General features: G+C 33.9%; 1 protein-coding gene across 1 annotated transcript in view; it reads left to right on the top strand.

Moving 5' to 3' along the window:
- The window catches only part of LOC107450496 (Ryanodine receptor), a gene marked incomplete in the record, with an annotated part of 265,214 nt that overhangs the window by 99,860 nt on the left and 151,334 nt on the right, over nucleotides 1-14,020 (top strand). Inside the window, 7 exon segments of the mRNA XM_071180425.1 lie at nucleotides 1,009-1,173; nucleotides 4,525-4,718; nucleotides 5,691-5,888; nucleotides 7,117-7,254; nucleotides 8,464-8,616; nucleotides 10,687-10,802; nucleotides 13,242-13,402. Of these exon segments, the coding sequence (XP_071036526.1) occupies nucleotides 1,009-1,173; nucleotides 4,525-4,718; nucleotides 5,691-5,888; nucleotides 7,117-7,254; nucleotides 8,464-8,616; nucleotides 10,687-10,802; nucleotides 13,242-13,402 (1,125 nt within the window).

The following is a 14,020-nucleotide window of genomic DNA, read 5'->3' on the forward strand; positions in this document are numbered from 1 at the left end:
CAAATTCATTGCCAGCAAATTCAATACTTTAAGATGCCGATCACCGGTCTAGTGGACTACTGGACCAGTGGTTGTGGGTTCGAATCCCACCGTAGGCATGGATGTAAATATTTCTCTCTGTGTTCTATAGTTTGTCTAAGCTAAGAACTTCCCGCTATAAAGTCTGGGACCGTCTGGTGCTATGGAAACAAGAATGGCTCATTACAAGAATGGGTAGCTCCACTCTAGGACTAATACAATAGACCGAAAAGATTCCCTTTCTCTCGCCGACTCGAGCCGAATCCACTCCAAAACAGTGACCCCGCACTCCTACTTGAAATAATCGTACCTCGTTACCATAGTCACCGCCACAAGTCCAGGCGAATGTCTGGTGGAGTTATTATTTTAGACAAACTATATGCCCTTTCTTCTGTGTAAATGTAACCCACCTTATAAACGGGTTTGTGGTTGTATGACGCTACTCCACCTCCATGACTTAGCCACAGTTGTCCAACGATAAGAGAGTAGCAATTCTGTCATTTATGAGGTCAATGGAAAATAGACACAAGTAGAAAAAAAAGTTACTTATGATTCTTAAAAAATTTAATGCCTACTTTTTTAGTAAATTAAAGTCATTACTTTATGTTTAGTTATAAGTTCCTTCCAATCCATTTAAATGCTTACTAGTGATCACCAACCCTTTCGCGTTCTCTTCGGATTGCTCAACCATTTCGAGCTCTTTTCACTTGTCCATTGGATACTTTACTTATGGCTAGCTTTGTACACTTTTTTCGGACTGAAATGTAAACAAATAGTTCAAACTTTTCCTTGTACGAAATTCTTTAACTTAAAACAAAATTTAAGTTAAGATAAGGAATAATGAAGGAGTGTTGATCTGCGTTTCTTTTTTGGTTATGACCAATGATTGAAAAGAAATTTGATTGATTTTATTACCACGTGCGTGTAAAAGTATTTTATATACTATAGATTGGGTTATTTAAGTTCATTACTAACACATGAATGTTGCAGGTGGAGCCTGGCACTAAGCTTTTCCCATCTGTGTTCTTTGAAGCTACGAGTAAAGAGGTTCTTCAATTTGAGCTGGGTCGAACAGCAACAACTCTTCCATTGTCCTCAGCTGTTTTACGCAGTACCGAAAGACACCTCACCCCTCAATGTCCACCTCGACTTAAAGTAAGTTTTTTTTCCAATTATTTAAATCACTTTAACACCTATTTTTTTTAGCGAATTAGAATATAGTGTCATAATTAGAGCCCGGATTTTGATGACCTAAAAAACCTCAATTAATTGCTTTAAAAAGTGCAAAAAATGCCCTTAAAAAGTGCAAAAAATGCCCTTTAAAATGCGAAAATTGCGCTAAAAATGCCTTATGACATGATTTAAATAAAGTAAAAATATTGAACTAAAACAATATTTTACTCTTTAAAATTACTGTGAGTCATTTCAAAAAATATAAAGCAATGCAATACTTGTTCTACGTTCATTAAAGTTTGAAAAATATGTTTTATATCCTGAAATAACAAAAAAAGGAAAATATATTGACTCCAAAACATTTTCATTTTGTATAGAAACTTTAATGAATATAACAACTTCCATCTCATAATATTACTAAATATCAGAATTACATTGGATTATTAAATGTTTTTTGATAATTTGAAATGTAAACGAGCGTCTCTTGTGTGAAAGTAAATTTTCATTCCTGCAGAAGCTTCTTTCAACGTCTACTGATGTTATAGGTGCGTACTTGAAAAAGACGGTCTCACTTACTGACAATTCTTCTTCAATTTGAAAAGATGTTGCTACACCTGTTAATTATCCTAGAGATTTTCTTCATTGTTTGGAAGACAGTGTAATAATAAAAAATGATAAAAAAAATAATAAAAATTGGAAAAAATTAACAAAAAATTAAAAAAATGCTTTAAAATGCAAAATACGCCAAAACATGTAAAGAAAAATGCTCTATAAATCTAAAAAAATGGTCTAAAGGACAAAAAATTTCCAAAAATGCAAATGTCATCAAAATCCGGACTTTAGTCATAATACATAGGATAAAATTGGGGAATAATTTTACTGTCACCGGCAGTAGCATTTTTAATAGTGACCACTTTTAACATTTTTAACATTGAAAATTCCAAAAATTAGTGTCCCGCAGTGGACTCATCGTAAAGACACTGTTCCCAGTAGGGCGAGAGGGAGGTGTTACTTAGGAGCAACAAGACACGCACCACCGATCGATAAGGGGGAGTGTTGATCGAAAAGAAATAATAAAGAAAAATAGAATTTTGGGGGGAGCTGGTATAAATATCTTATATGACGTCCAGTGTACCTTCAATCGCTTCAACCCAAAATCATTTTTTTAAATCCTAGTTTATTGAAAATCGAAAAGGAAGGTTACAAAATTAAGGGTAATACAAAAGGTTGTGGTAACAAGAATATATAGCATTAATGTACTAATGATAGCAAGAGATGCAGTATAACAGGATTTGATATGATTAACAAAATGATCCAAGTAAGATTAATAAAAAATAGTAGGGGATAATGCATACAAAAATCAATGTAGGGATGACATCCAAGTAACATAGCAATAAAATTTACAGTAATAAAAATGAAAAGAATCCAAATAAAAATAATAAAAATAGTAAAGTAATATAGTATAATGGATAATAATTGGTAAAAATAAAAATAACAAACATTGGTTAAATTGGTGTTTGCTTATAGCTGTGTGAAAGAAATTGTTTACAATCTGATGAGGTAAAATAAGTAGTGAAAAAATTAGATATAATAACAACAGAAGGTGAAACAGACTGGGGCTGTGATAAGTATAAATCAAGATAAATAAAAAATAAGCAAATAAATATTATCATAATAACAAGCAGGTAGAAGTGTAAAAGTAATAAAAACACTATGTAGGAGAAAGAGTATGTGGGAATAATAACAATGTTCGTCAGTAGATGGCACCACTGAGGTAAACTTACAAAGAACGAATAAAAATTTGTTAATAAAATGTTAAAGATACAATTATAATTTGGAGAATGATTGTGAAGTAATTAAGAGATCGTTAATCAGATTTATAAGAAGATAATTAATAAAGAGGTATAATGGGGAAAGATGATTACGACAAATAAATTAGTGGAGATTAAAATTTGGGGTGATAGTGATGGTAAAACTAATGGTAATTGACCGAAGTTAAGCATCACTGGCTGCGGTCAGTAAGCGGTTGGTCACTTTGATCAGCCTTCGTAGGGACTGAGGATGCACGGTATCAGTCTTCGTTAAAATGTTCCACCGTAAAGTGCTCGACTTCGCGTGCAAGAAGGGGAGCTATCCCTTCTGAAGAGGATCGGAATTGCGATGACATGTCTTCGGACCATCCTCAGGGATGTTTCCCAGACAGTCGCAAATAGCTCATTGTACCAATAGCCAATTGCTCAAGTACCGACCTATCTAAAAACTATCATAATTGTAAAGTATTGTTTTTCTTAATATATGAAAAAGCATTATTTCTAAAGATGGGAAACAGACTTCTCCAAGGATGTAAAGTTTTTGCATCACGTTTACCACTAATGCAATACTAATGAGTTTTTGAACCAATAATAAGTTTTATTAACAAACATAAAATCTTTTGCTGTAATACTTCACGTAAATATTGCTTTTAAATATTATCAGCCATAAATTTAATATAATATGAAATTAACCATGAATGAAACCTAATTGTAACTCCCCTGAAACTTTGAACTAACGCAAAATAACGTTTATGTAACAGCTTTTTCGTGTATTATAGAATACACGAAGTTGATAGCGTGGATTAAATATGAGGTACATATTTCACAACGTTAATAATAATAATTTCTAAAATCCAACAGATGGTGCAGCAACGTAAAATGATTAATTATATTCAGTTTCCTTTATGGCATTGTACCATAAACAACATTCCTTGTTTTTGTTATTAAATGTTCTTTGTTATTAAATGTTCTTTGTTCAATGCTTTAAAGCCCCCAGAACTCTGCACTCAACACTTCCCGGTGGTGCTTCCAGCTCGGGAGCATTATCGAAAATATTAAATTCCATTGTTGAAAATCATTGTAACAGATTAAACATTGTAAAAAGGGAAAAAATGACTTTCTCGAACGAAAGTGAAAGTAAAGCAGATGATTTATCAGATGAAAATGTGAACATATACATAGACTAATGTTTGACTTCTGACATATACATAGACTAATGTGTCTTCTAGTAAACTGATGATGAATTAATTATTTTTTTGCACATAAAAAAATTAAAAATATCGACTTAGAACTTGTGTAGTATGTTTTATTTTAGTTCCTAGTATTTATCAATGAAATAAAAAATATGTTGATTTTTTCCATTTTTTTTTTCCAAAGAAAAATTGGTAAGGGTTGGTTAAGACTGAGTCAAAAATCTTATCACTAGATAAAAAGTTATTCAGGGTCTTTTTTATTTTGTGCACTGTACGTTTATTTTCATTTAAGATAACTTTGTAACTATATGATTGTCTTGCTTGTACAGGTTCAGTGCTTGCAGCCGTATCAGTGGGCACGTGCCCCGAATGTAAACTTGAAACCACATGCTCTCAAATTGTCTGATATCCGTGGTTGGAGTATGCTTTGTGAAGATCCCGTCTCCATGCTTGCTGTTCACATTCCAGAAGAAGACAGGTGCATCGATGTATTGGAACTAATTGAACGAGAAAAGCTTCTAAGGTTATCATTTGCACTTCTCTTTATTAATCGGGAACTTTGCAAAATTGTTTATCGCTTACGAAACTTCTTGCTAAAAATATGCTAAAACGGATCCTTCGTCAAATATTTTACATCGAAATTCTTTAAATGCGGTGAATCTTATGAGTTTTGTTCATTAAAATAAGACCTTATTATCCCTTATTCACAAAATAAAGAATCCTTCAGAAAAAAAATATGATTCTAACGTATAAATACACAAGTGGGCGTCCTTTGTGCTAAAATACAAACTAAGGTAAACAACGTTTAAGAGCACGAAAAATATTTATAAATGCAGACAGCTGTTTCGGATGCTCAAAGGGCAAACGTATAGTTTGTCTAAAATAAGAACTCCCCCAGACATTCGTCTGGACTTGTGACGACTATTTCTAATAGGGGTGCGGGGTCACTGTTTTGGAGTGGTTTCGGTTCGGGTCGACGAGAGAAAGGGAATCTTCGGTCTATTGTGTTAGTCCTAGAATGAAGCTACCCTCCCTAAATGAGCCATTCTTGTTTCCATAGCACCAGACGGCCTCAGACTTTGTGGCGGGAGGAGTTCTTAGCTTAGACAAACTATAATTTTTTCTCAGAAACATAAACACCGGATCGCTTACAGGAAGTTTGGAGTGTTCAAAACTTTAATGATAAGATATCATTATGATATGATATCATTATGATATGATATCATTAATTATTAGATATCATAAAGGTTAAATAAGTCCTTGTAGGAAATGCTCATCGAATTGATGATTTTTTGGAGAACAAGAATTTATTCGAATTAAAATTTTAAAGCATTTAAATAGTCACTCAAAGTTTATTACAAGCTGAAAAATATCTTTTTCTTTTACTGTTTTTTTCCCTCCATTTTCTAGGCAAAAGAATGTTACTCTTCTTTCATATAAATAATTATATGCCGACATCTTTGTTTGGAAATTAAATAACTCTAGACTTTTTCAGTTTCCATGCTCATACACTGGCTCTGTACGGTGCTCTATGTTTCCAAGGGAATCATCGAGCTGCCCACACCATCTGCACCCATGTGGATGAGAAGCAACTCATGTACGCCATACAATCTGAATACATGTCTGGACCACTCAGAACTGGATTCACAGATCTACTCATTGCTCTGCATTTAGAATTCCACGCATATGCAAGGCAAGTTCCATCCACTATAGTCTCTGGCCTTAGACCCCACTCTAAGATTCTATATCAATAAATCTTAACTATCAGATACAGCTTTATTGTTTATACGAGAACGGTTTGCTTTTGCTTATATTCGCGTAACAATTGCTTAAATTAGACGATATATAATTTAAATTCGACGACTGGATAAAGTAGACGATATACACTATCTAGCCATTAATGACCGGACACTGTGAAGTTCGGCGGTGGAGGAATTATGGTGTGGTCCTGTTTCTCATGGTTTGGTCTTGGACCCTTGGTGTTAGTGCGTGGAACCCTGAACGCAGAAGGGTGTAGAGACATCCTGGACAATTCAGCACTTCCCACCCTGTGGCAACAGTTCGGTAATGGCCCGTTTGTGTTTCAACACGATAACGCTGCCATTCATAAAGCACATGCCATCACGGACTGGTTTGATAAAATGGGGGTGCTAGAGCTTGACTGGCCATCCCAAAGTTCGGACATCAATCCATTTAGCATCTCTGGGATGAGTTGGAGTGCTGGTTGAGCGCCAGACCACACCGCCCCAAAACCACCACACAACTCTTCGCCATATTACAGGAGGAATGGCGGGCAATACTTGCCGCCGTGTACCAACACCTAGTGGATAGCCTTCCTAGAAGGACTAAAGCTGTGATACGGGGGCGTGGCAGCCCTACGCCCTACTGACTTGATACTAGCACCTCATGTATCCGAAATGAGGGGTGTCCGGTCATTAATGNACCAACACCTAGTGGATAGCCTTCCTAGAAGGACTAAAGCTGTGATACGGGCGCGTGGCAGGCCCTACGCCCTACTGACTTGATACTAGCACCTCATGTATCCGAAATGAGGGGTGTCCGGTCATTAATGGCCAGATAGTGTATTATATAAATATAGATTATTTATTATATCAGGAATTATATTGTAATAATTAGACCAAATGATTAAACACTGTAGTGTTTTAATAATGACATGTTTTGCACGAGTTTATATGCCATACTTTATGTTTAAACATGCTTGTAATGGGGTTTTTATTCAAAACATCTTTAGTGCAAACCGCTTAAAAACAAGAGCTGTATAATATATGATGATAATTAAGATTTTACATAGAATCTTAAAGTGCGTCCAATAATTTGGCCATGGACTCACTGGATGACCGTAATATTAGATAAAATTATTTATTCATTTTGTTTAACTATGTTGACTGTCTGTTGGTTAGGAGTTTGACACAGAATGAGTTCATCCTTCCATTGGGACCAGACCTCCGATCGATGTATCAGGAGCCAGCCTCTGCTCACAGTCTATCGACCATGCAATACTCTTCCATCAGACCCGAAATGACCATGAGTCCTATCGCGTAAGTTTTTCTTCCTACTTTTACGTTTGGCAAAGCTACCAACTATTACGGTAAAATTTTATTTTGTTATGTTCAAGGGGTTCGCAAAATGTATGCTCTTTTATTTTAATTTGCAAATTTAATTAGACTATTTTGATCTCTAATACACGCAAAATAAATATTTGCATGATTATCATTCGATTAAGGGGATTCAAATTCGAGCAAAACAAAAAAAAAGTGATTTCGCTATCTTCCCTCTTATTTATGAGTTTCACTCGTTGAATGCCATGGGGGGGGGTCACCGGTGACGAGCACTGAGTTTGTTAGTAGCGCCACGGGATTCATCGGTGACAGGCGAAGCCAAGATTATTAGAAACACAAAATTCGTGTAAATTCTTAATAATTTTAATTATTTTATATTATCGTTATCCTTAAATGGTTTGAAGAATTTAATGCAGTGCAGAACACACAAAAATCCTTTTGGCGAGACGGGCAAGTCATGTAAAATAAGCGTGGCATTCAATGTGTTAATAACTATTTTGAACACAGTTAAAAAGAAATTGATAGAACAAATCCGCAGTTACACGGAGAAGAAAATCACGAAAACCACACACGGTTACCTTGACGGTAAGGGGACACTATCGCGTAATCCATCTGCCGCTGAGGGTATTTTTACGTCAGCACTGTGGTCAGTGCTAGCCGGGAGCGGGCATTTTCGTATCGATCCATCATTGCTGGAATTCGAACCCAGTTCACCTTATAGGAAGGCGAACTCTCTATTCCCTGAGCCACGACAGCTCGCAAAAGAACATTTGTTACAAAAGTAAAGTCCGATAACTTATTGCACCTTGTGTTCAATTGGGCCTCACGACCCCTGTAAACAAAGCATTGTCAGGGTGTAATATTTCTCGGAAGTTGAATGTTTTTGGGGGGGCTGTAGAGCCGGACAGTGAACTGAAAAGTGTGGTCTTTTTACGAGCTTATTCAGAAAAACAATGAAGAAACAGACTTTGTTGAGGAGTAACTTTAAACATCCATTCACTAGTATTTAAGACATGCCAACTTAATGGATGAAGGTTTGCATTGTCATTGTTATCGGCTCGTTTAACAGAAACCTCTGTTAATCAAAATTCTACTGTAATAATAATTAAAAATAAATAATTATAATTGGTTGTAGACTCTTTCTCTAATTGGTATAACTGGTATAATTAAACGTAATTTTTGTTGCAGGGAAAAGATAACTTCGCTGAAGGATTTAAGCACTCCGTATTTCCCGATGGAAAATCTGAAGCAGTTTATTATGGAAGCATTGGATGACGCCGTCTGCAAGGGAAATAGACCCAACAGGGATCCCATTGGTGGAAGCAACGAAAATCTCTTTGTGTAAAACCATCTACTATATTCATTATTAATACAAAATCACCAATACTTTTTTGAGCTTTCCCAAGTCAATATATTTGATGGTTCAATCAAAATATTTTGATGGTTTATATTGGTTTCAGAGCGGTTCATGAGGATCCAACATTTGATGGTCCCCGTCATCCAGCATTTGATATCATGCGTTCATGGTTTTTGATATGCCAACTAACTTCCATCATTCTCAGAGCCTAACTAAGGCAGAGCCCACACATAAGAGGGGATCTCCAAATCGAATAGAAAGTTTACTTTACGTTTCTTTCTTCATTGAAATTTCTTTTAAGCAAAATATCAGTGCAGTGTAAAATCCGTCAGTTTTATGTTAGCTTCTTCATTAATCTATAGTATGAATGCAAAAAATCTATAATTCGGAAATCCAATTCAGCTAAATTACGATGCATACATTTGACCCATTAAAAGCCTGTATTTTTACATATCGAAAAATACGATATGTTTATAAAAATATGGGCTCAATTGAGCTACCGTCATAGCGAAAATTTAGATGAATATCTCCCTGATGTCAGCAAGAGTATAAATTTTTGGTAGCTAGTTGACAAAGTTAACAATCAGAAAACTGCATTTCGGAAACTGCCTTCACACGAGGGACACAAAATTGTTAGAAAAACAATGAAATGGATAAAACGGTGAGGAGGAACTTTATAGCAATTTCAGGTTCTTGTCAATTTTTTTGTTATGTGTATAATGAGGTGAAAAAATTTAATACCTCCATGAAGTTTGGTTCCTCATGACTGAAATAGTGAAGCAGAGGGGCCCCAAAAGAAGTTTTTGCCCCGGACCCCAATGAGGCTTAGTCGGACCTTATTCATTCCATGATGGAAAATGTTTCTTTAATTCTATGATGGTTAAAAATCAAGAGAAGTTTGATTCTCATAGAACCACAATCCAACTATACATTTCCTTGATGGTTTAATGTAAGTTCTTGCTCCTTCTCAGGAATATACCATCAAAACAAATTTTTCTTATGTGGGCAAATCAAAAATCACCTCTGAACTCTAAGTTTTACTTTAAGTTAAAAATCAGTTCACTTACATGTAAACCATTCATCTTCGAATTGAGCAGCCATCCAATTATTACTTTTAATTGTCTCAGAATCAGCTTCAATAGGTTCCTGCACAGTTGAATGTGAATTCATTATATAAATGAAGAGTGTGTACTGTGGTGCAGGAAATGTATGAATAGCTTGTCATAAGGGGCCGTTCAAAAAGTACGTACATCCTGAAGGAGGGGGGAGGGGATTTGCTATTTTGTACGGTTTTGTATGATGGGGAAGGGGGGAGGTATTATACAAAGTACGTACATAAAGTTGGGTGTTATTGTTTAAATAATTTAAATTAGTAAATTATATTAAATAAATATTTAATTTTATTTAAAACATAATTATTTTAATTTTTATGAAAAAGGGGGGTAGACTAATAAAATATACGTACTCTAAGGGTACCCCTAATCAGTTTTGATCTTAAAAAATAGACCAGAGCTAATGCTATGATCAGAAATAAATAACAAAATATATCAATGTCATAAATTGTTTATAATTTTATCAATGGAATCGACAGAATGGTTATCAATTCGCAGTAAAAATTCTTCATAATTGTAATTATTACGATCACATTTAATATTCTGATTGGTAACTATATTGGAAAAAAAATTATATTGTTTAAGTTGGAATTAAAATTGATGCTCTTTTCAAGTGAAAAGTTCTTTCTTTTGTAAAAATGTTTGAAACAAATTTGATTATCACTAGCCTCCGTGTAATGGTGCCAGAGTGGACGAAAACCTTAAAAAAAAAAAAAATTTTTTTTAAGGAAAAACTTTTATCCAACTATTGAAGTAACTTTTTTTTTAGTCCAGATACAAACCAGGATGCAGTAAAACTTCCCAATTTCCGTTAAAAAAAACCTTACGAGTGAAAAATTATATTTAACGAGGTTTTTGTCAAATTTGAAAAAGATGTCCTCTCTCACGCATATAAGATAAATTCCTTATGATGTGTTGAACATTTGCTTATTTCTGTAACAGGCCAATTATTAAACTTGCTGACAAACTTCTGTTGATTGGTCTTCTTCAAGATGAAGAACTCATGGCTTTACTTCGACTGATTGACCCCGAGAACTTTGACGAAGAATTCAATCCAGGTGTGTTTATTTTTACTTTATATATATGACCTTTCCGGCACTTGACTACACCCTGTTTGGTATTATTATACAGTCCCTGGCAAACTTATGAGACGCGCTATAACATTCTATGTAAAATCTTAATTATCAGGTGATACTCTACAGCAGGGGTGTCAAACTCGCGGCCCGCTGGCTGCATGCGGCCCGAGATGAACATTTTTGTGGCCCAGTCAATATATCCGACGCAAAGTAAAAATAAAATAGAAATGTGAATTAGAAAGGAAACTAGCATATGAAATTATAATATACTTTATTTATAAACTATACGGATCATTTTAAATTGTACGCGCGAAAATGTAAAACTGTAATTGACTTGCGGCACCTGCCATTCCAGGGATACTGCATCTTATCAGAAATACGCAGAAAAAATTTCAAATCTTAGAACAGAATTTGAAACAAGGTTTAAAGATTTTAATTCCTCGGAAAACAAATTTTGTTTGTTTTCGTCGATTTTCTCAATAATTATAGACTCAGTACCCAGTTATATGCAAATGGAAGTGATTGAGATTCAGTGCGACTCAAATTTGAAGGCAAAATTCATTGAAGTGGTTATGCCTGAATTTTACAAATATTTACCGGCAAGGTTTGAAAATACTCGAAAATTCGCATATGAAATTATTTCCATGTTTGGAAGTACTTATCAGTGCAAGCAATTATTTTCTGTTATGAATGGAAATAAATCTCCTGTCCGAAACCGTATTAATAACGCTCACGTTGGGTCAATTTTGAAAGTAGTCTCGGCCAATAAAATTTCTCCCGAAATAGGAAAGATAGTAGCAGAGAAGAGATGTCAAGTATCAAACAATAATTTAACTTTATATATGTTTATTACAATGTGCTATTCAAAATAAAAATATTTGTTTCTATAAACATTGATTTTTTTTTTTGCGGCCCACCTAAAGTTAAGCATTGTTTATTTGGCCCAAGTTGGCTTTTGAGTTTGACACCCCTGCTCTACAGCATTATTGTTTTTGCACTTGTTCGTGTATCAATGGACTAACATTGTAATACGTTAAAAATAAATGCAAATAGGAAGTTTATAAAAAAATCGCCTGAATAAAAGCATTTACGTTCGAATATTAAAGCATTGACTATAAACTCTTGCAAAACATGTCACTATTAAAACACTACAGTGCGTCTTATAATTTAGTCTAATTATTACAATATAATACCTGGTATAATAAATATTCTATATTTGTCTAATATATCGTTTTAATTTATTCAATCGTCGAATTTATATTATATATTATTAAGGCCCGGATTTTGATGACATTTGCATTTTTTTGCATTTTTTGCATTCTTGGACGTTTTTTGTCCTTTAGAGCATTTTTGAGATTTATAGGGCATTTTCTTTAAAATTTTGGGGCGTATTTTGCATTTTAAAGCATTTTTTTAAATTTTTTGTTAAATTTTTTCAATTTTTATTATTTTTTATAATTTTTTATTATTACACTGGCTTTCAAACAATGAAGAAAATCTCTAGGATATTAAAAGGTGAAGCAACATCTTTTCAAATTGAAGAAGAATTGTCATTAAGTGTGACCGACCTTTTCAAGTACGCACCAATAACATCAGTAGACGTTGAAAGAAGCTTCTTCTGGTATAAAAAGTTACTTTCAGACAAAAGACGCTCGTTTACATTTCAAATTATCAAAAAACATTTAATAATCCAATGTAATTCTGATATTTAGTAATATTATGAGATGGAAGTTGTTATATCCATTAAAGTTTCTATACAAAATGAAAATGTTTTGGAGTCAATATATTTTCCTTTTTTTTGTTATTTTAGGATATAAAACATATTTGTCAAACTTTAATGAACGTAGAGCAAGTATTGCATTGCTTTATATTTTTTGAAACAACTCATAATAATTTTAAAAAATAAAACATTGTTTTAGTTCAATATTTTTACTTTTATTTAAGTCAAGTCATAAGGCATTTTTAGCGCAATTTTCGCGTTTTAAGGGCATTTTCTGTACTTTTAAGGGCATTTTTTGCACTTTTTAAGGGCATTAATTGAGATTTTTTAGGTCATCAAAATCCGGGCTCTATATATTATGTATCATCTCATTTAACCCATTGATAGACGAACGTGAACAAGTGAAAACCGGTTTCACTCTCGTATAAACAATAAAGCTGTACACTACAGTATCCCCTTATAATGAAGATTTTACGTAAAATCTTAGAGTGCGGTCTATTAATTTTGCCAGAGACTGTAACTTTTAACAGTTTGAATTTGAAAACAATAGACGAGGTTAATTTCAACCAGCGTTATTATTATTATTAACATTATTAGAAAAAAAAACGAACATACGGGAAAATGAGGTATATCACATTTTTTTCTTTACATAATCAGTTTTTATGAGAAATATTGATTATTTTGTTTCTTGTTTCGCACAGAGAATGAGAATCAAGTTCGTGGATTGCTTGCAATGAATATCGCTGAAGGTGTTAAACTCCAGATGTGTTATTTGTTACATCACCTTTTTGACCTTCAACTACGCCATCGCATCGAGTCTCTTATAGCTTACAGTGAGGATTACGTCGGAGAACTTCAAACGGTATGTATTTTGCCCCTCCTCAATTTTACTTGCCTTCCTTTTTTTTCATGACATTTTAAAAACTGTGTAGAAACGTACGGCAGCAAGTTTTTATGTCATTTCATTTCGTTATGAGACTCTCAATTGTGGTCGGGTATCAAAAAGCTAAAAAAACACTTTGAGGGTTAACATGATAAAGAGTGTATTTATTTTCCGGTTGAAATTACTATTAGATTCTATGTAAAATCTTTACTATTCGCGATCGCAACGAACTATAGGGGGCGTTGTTGTATGAGACGCATACCTGCGATTTCTATATGAACCGTCATTCAGTTACTCTAGAGACGTCTTTAATGTAGTGTGTAGCATTGCAACGTTCCTTCTTTAATGTGGCTTATTAAATTTAAAAAAGAAAAATGCTTGATCTTCTTTCTTGTACAACCGAAAACAAAATGGTATCTCTTTTTATTAGAGAAGGAACATCCAAAACACATCGGAAAAATATTTGTACATTAACAGAAAAAAATATGTATATTCTTATAAGAGTTAAAACCTAATGCCCGAGAAATAGTATTACTAAATTTAATGATATAACATGAAAGGCCCATTTAAACTTTACATTCTATAGTTTTAAGAATC

Source organism: Parasteatoda tepidariorum, chromosome 4 (assembly GCF_043381705.1).
Source record: "Parasteatoda tepidariorum isolate YZ-2023 chromosome 4, CAS_Ptep_4.0, whole genome shotgun sequence".
Classification (NCBI taxonomy): Eukaryota; Metazoa; Arthropoda; class Arachnida; order Araneae; family Theridiidae; genus Parasteatoda; species Parasteatoda tepidariorum.